This window comes from Penaeus vannamei, chromosome 21 (genome assembly GCF_042767895.1).
Source record: "Penaeus vannamei isolate JL-2024 chromosome 21, ASM4276789v1, whole genome shotgun sequence".
Lineage (NCBI taxonomy): Eukaryota > Metazoa > Arthropoda > Malacostraca > Decapoda > Penaeidae > Penaeus > Penaeus vannamei.
Genome location: NC_091569.1, coordinates 12,059,974 through 12,064,973, shown reverse-complemented (window position 1 = coordinate 12,064,973; position 5,000 = coordinate 12,059,974). Strand labels below are relative to the sequence as shown.

The following is a 5,000-nucleotide window of genomic DNA, read 5'->3' as shown; positions in this document are numbered from 1 at the left end:
TGCACTGTTTTAATGAAAATTGGGTTAATGTCGGAAGTATTTCTGGAAAGTAGTAAACTGGCTGGTGCAAAATGGCTGGAATTAGATGTTGCTGCTGGTAAAACGTATCTGCACTTAGGCTGGAGTATTAGGCTATATTATGGGGCCTTAAGGTGAAGAAAATGTTATGGTATGTCGTTAATGCGCGTTAGATGTTCGGGATGAGGATTCCGAATAAAAGCAACACATGTAAGAGGTATGTAGAATGATTATATGTGAAACGGAGAACTCTGAGAGAGCTGGAAGAGGCGCTCACAGAGGAGTTTATTGGAGGAGGGAGGAGCGGGAAGAGGAACGTTTAGGAGATATAAAACATAGTTTCAAGCACGGGAAAAAAAAAAAAAAAAAAAGAAAAAGAAAAAAAGAAAAAGGTGAAATTCCGACGAGGAGGAACCCAGCATTACAAGATATAAAACAATGTTTCAGGCACGGAAACACCCCCCCCCCAAAAAAAAAAAGAAAAGAAAAGAAAAGAAAAGAAGAAAAAAACAAAACAAAGGCAAGAAGAAGAACAAAAACAAAAACACAATGTAAAATCCCCACGCAGAGAAGCCCAGGCATTGCTCTGAATAAACGGCAAAGAACCTATGCTTACGGATAACCGCACATGAATATCTGAACCCCCCCCCCCTTTCCTTCACCCATACACATACGAGAGGAAAGGGACAAATCCCCTACTTCGTCGCATATCATAAGGACGAACCATTGTCAGGACGCGAACGCCGAAGGGGGGGGGGGAGGGGGAAACTCGGGCTGCCAGACTGACTGACGACTCGAAACGCAGAACCTGGCAATGGAAGGGGTCTCGTTCCGGTCCCCTGACAATGGAAGCTGCGGAGAAATGAAGCCGTGCATAATCCTGCAGAGATAAACGGCAGCATAAAAGCCTCCCTCTCGAGAAAGACAAAAGGGGGAACAGAGCTGTGATATTGGAGATGAAAGTCTTCGTCACTTCGATTGTTGTGAAGGGAAAGAAGGAGAGAGAGAGACAGGGAGAGAGAGAGAGAGAGAGGGAGAGGGAGAGGGAGAGGGAGAGGGAGAGGGAGAGGGAGAGGGAGAGGGAGAGGGAGAGGGAGAGAGGGAGAGGGAGAGGACGAGAGAGAGAGAGAGAGAGAGAGAGAGAGAGAGAGAGAGAGAGAGAGAGAGAGAGAGAGAGAGAGAGAGAGAGAGAGAGAGAGAGAGAGAGAGAGAGAGAGAAGGGTGGGGAGGGGGAGACTGAAAGAGAGATAGAGACAGAGAGAGATAGTGGGAAGGAGGGAGGGAGGGAGGGAGAGAGAGAGAGAGAGAGAGAGAGAGAGAGAGAGAGAGAGAGAGAGAGAGAGAGAGAGAGAGAGAGAGAGAGAGAGAGAGAGAGAAAGAAAGAGAGAGAGAGAAAAGAAGGGTGAAGGATGACACGGGATGACTCGTTTGAAGCCAAGTCCTTTTTTCTGTAAAAGGTAATGGGTATTCTGTTGTGATAATGGGATCTGGGGATCGTTTTTTTGCTGTGATAATGTGTCCCGGGGTCGTTTTTGTAAATCTAGTGATATTTTATCGCGATAATGGGGTTCTCAGGGGAATGGTATAAACAATGGTGATAGGAGAGACTGGATATGAAGACTACGTTAGTAATAATAGAAAGGTGATAATATTGTCCAAAATGAGAAGGGTGACAGGAGTTGTGGCATCAGAGTAAGTGACTGAGATATCACCGATAACAATGGAGATGATGATAAGAGAGAGACTGGTGTCAACTGACTGTGAAATTACAATAAAGTTGGAAAGTTATCACAACAGGAGCACCAGCTGTTTGTTAGTAGATATTGATAATGAAAAAGATGCTTCCGACACTCGAGAAGATGATAATGCCGATGATAACCGTGATGGCGATGATGACGGCAATAAAAGATAATAGCGATGATGATAGTAATAACCATAATGACGCGTATGATGTAGATAAAGGCAGAGAAGAGGAGAAGGAACAACGTGGAGTATAAAGGAGGGGAAAAATGATTAAAACCTCCCTGAAAAATGTGGGAACAAAAGAAGTGTAAAAGCGAGTGAAGATGATCGTTAATGCAGAGACACATCTTGCCTTTCTGTCCTCCATTTAAGTCCCGGAATATGATTTTTTATGTATGAAAGGACTGAGGACAAAGGGAGGAGTGACCGGTGAAGACTTTTGTTTCCTTCTCTTGCTCTGAGATTATTTGTTTGTTTTTTATTCCATTTGTTGATTTTTTTCAACTTGGTTTTCGGGAAGTTTCTTTGTTATTTTTCTTTCCTTTTTTGCATTTCTTTGTTTTCTTCTTTCGTTTGAAAAATTGTTTGTTATTTATTTTACTTTCTTTTTAACATTTTGTTTGTTATTCATTTTACTTCCTTTTTAACATTTTCTTTGTTATTCTGATATTTTTTGCAGTTTATTTGTTAAATATATTTCTTTTGGAATGTCTTTGTTATTCTCCTTTCTTTTTGCAATTTCTATGTTCCTATATATGAATATTTGCTATTTCTTTATTTATCTACTTTCTTGTTTGCATTTCGTTTTGGTTATATATTTGTGATTTTTCTTGATTTGTTATTTTTAAAGAAAATGTTATTTTATTTTATTCTATTTTATTCCTATGTTACTTTTCCCTGTCTGGATCATTTATTTATTGTATTTTCCTTTATATGTGGTCATTGTTTTTCTTGTTTTCACCTTCCTATGGTATTTTCATATGTCCTACTTTATCATCATTCATCTTCCTTCTCCATTTTGTTGTATGTATTCGCCATTTTTGTTATTTTATTTGTTCACTTGCAGGCTCTCTCTCTCTCTCTCTCTCTCTCTCTTTCTCTCTCTCTCTCTCTCTCTCTCTCTCTCTCTCTCTCTCTCTCTCTCTTTCTCTCTCTCTCTCTCTCTCTCTCTCTCTCTCTCTCTCTCTCTCGCTCTCTCTCTCTCACGCGAGCGCAAAACTTACACATTTTTATTCTTTCTCTGTCTCTGTCTCTCTCACTCTCTCTCTGTCAAACACACATACACGTTTTGCTCTCTCTTCCTCCCCCTATTTCTCTCATATACATATCCATACACATTTTACTCTCTATCTCTCTATCTTCTCTCTCTCTCTTTCTCATTCTCTCTCTCATCAATCTATCCCTCGGTCTCTATCTCTCTCTCCCTTTCCCTCCCTCCCTACCTCCCCTCTCTCTCTCTCTCTATCTCTCTCTCCCTCCCCCCTCTCTCTCTTTCTCTCTCCCTCCCTCTCTCTCTCACTGTCTCTCTCTCTTTCTCTCCCTCTCCCTCTCCTTCCCCCCCTCTCTCTCTCTCTCTCCCTCCCCCTCTCCCACTCTCTTTCTCCCCCCCCTCTCTCCCTCTTCCTCTCTCTCTCCTCCCTCTTCCTCTCTCTCTCTCTCCCTTTTCCCTTCTCCCCCTCTCTTCCTTCCCCCCCTCTCTCTCTCTCCCACCTCTCTCTCTTTCTCTCTCTCTCTCTTTCTCTCCCTCCCCCCACCTCTCTCTCTCTCTCTCTCTCTCTCTCTCTCTCTCTCTCTCTCTCTCTCTCTCTCTCTCTCTCTCTCTCTCTCTCTCTCTCCCCCCCCCCCCCTGCTATCTCTCCCTTTCACACACACACACACATACTCGCACATCATGGTACCTCATTCAACATCAAACAACCTTGTTATGGAGAGATATCAAAGACACCGTCTCATTTACGCTGATCTTATCATACAGCAAGATTAGAATCACGTGAAAAGTTTACTGAAAAGCGAACGTCAAAAAAATACGAGCTAGGTATTCCAGTTCTCAGAGCATATAAATTCGAAAAAAAAATCTGTAGTCTTAAAACTGTCAGCCATTTGATGTCTGTCTGTTTGATCTACAGGCGATAACATGACCCAGACATGAACAGACATGACATGCTATCGGGACTGAAATGTCATGAAGCTTACTATGGTCATATGCGCAGAAGCATTCTCTCAGACAGAATACCAAACAAACATGAAAATACCATAGGAAGGTGAAAACAAGAAAAACGATGATATACATAGGAAAATCCAATAAATAAATGACCAATATAGAGAAAAGTAACATAGGAATAAAAACAAAAAAAGCATTTTCATTAAAAAATAACAAATCAAGACAAATCACAAATATATAACCAATTAGAAAACAATGAAGCCAAACACAGAAGCCAAAATACAAAGAAATAACAAAAACTATATTAGATATTTTCTTCATTTAAACTTTCATCTATAAGACTCGCCAAGCTCACGTTAATGCACCGCAGTCATGAGAGAACGTGCATGAATACAACATCGCTGCTTATGTTATAGATGAAAGTTTGAATTAACAAAACCTTCGATTAACGTACAGACGGGCGAATTGTCTGAGGAAACCTTTGAGCGCGCATACCCTCATGTGTGTAGTAAATAATTAATAAAAAAACATCTATAAACTAAAGGCGTAAACTAGGTAATTGAAGGAGGTAATGTTTTTCGTAAGAGGTAAATGATAAAAACTGATGAGGGAGGCGTAACTGATAAAGCATTTACAACACTAAACCTCTGAGAAAGATAGAATTACGAAGAGGAATGATACAAATCCAATAAAGCAACCATGAAGGAAAGTTAAAAGAAATACTTCCTCCAATAATAAATAAACAAACCATAAGCTAAGAAAGATCTCAAAGTAAAAAAAGAAACAAAGAAAGAAGAAGAAGAGGAAAAAGAAAAGGAAAAAAGAAAAAGAAAAAAAGAAAAATAAAAAGAAAAAGAAAAAAAAAGAAAAGAAAAAACAGAAAAAGAAAAAAGAAAAATAAGAAAAAAGAAAAAAAGAAAAAGAATATCGAAAAAATAAAAGAAAAAGATAGAAAAAAAGAAAGAAAGAAGAAAGAATAATAAGAAAACCAGCGATCAAACCACAGCGCCACTTACCGACTTATCCCCCAGCTGACTGACGGTGCACGGCAGGTACGCCACGGTGTCCTGGTGCACCG

At 40.1% G+C, this 5,000-nt stretch overlaps 1 protein-coding gene across 1 annotated transcript in view; it reads right to left on the bottom strand.

Annotated features, from left to right (window-relative positions):
- LOC113816377 (inactive tyrosine-protein kinase 7) overlaps window positions 1-5,000 on the bottom strand; it is a 70,780-nt gene that overhangs the window by 23,991 nt on the left and 41,789 nt on the right. The window contains exon 3 of the mRNA XM_070135888.1: window positions 4,939-5,000. This exon is cut by the window's right edge and continues 81 nt beyond it. Coding sequence (XP_069991989.1) covers window positions 4,939-5,000 — 62 coding nt within the window. The remainder of the gene's footprint in view (window positions 1-4,938) is intronic.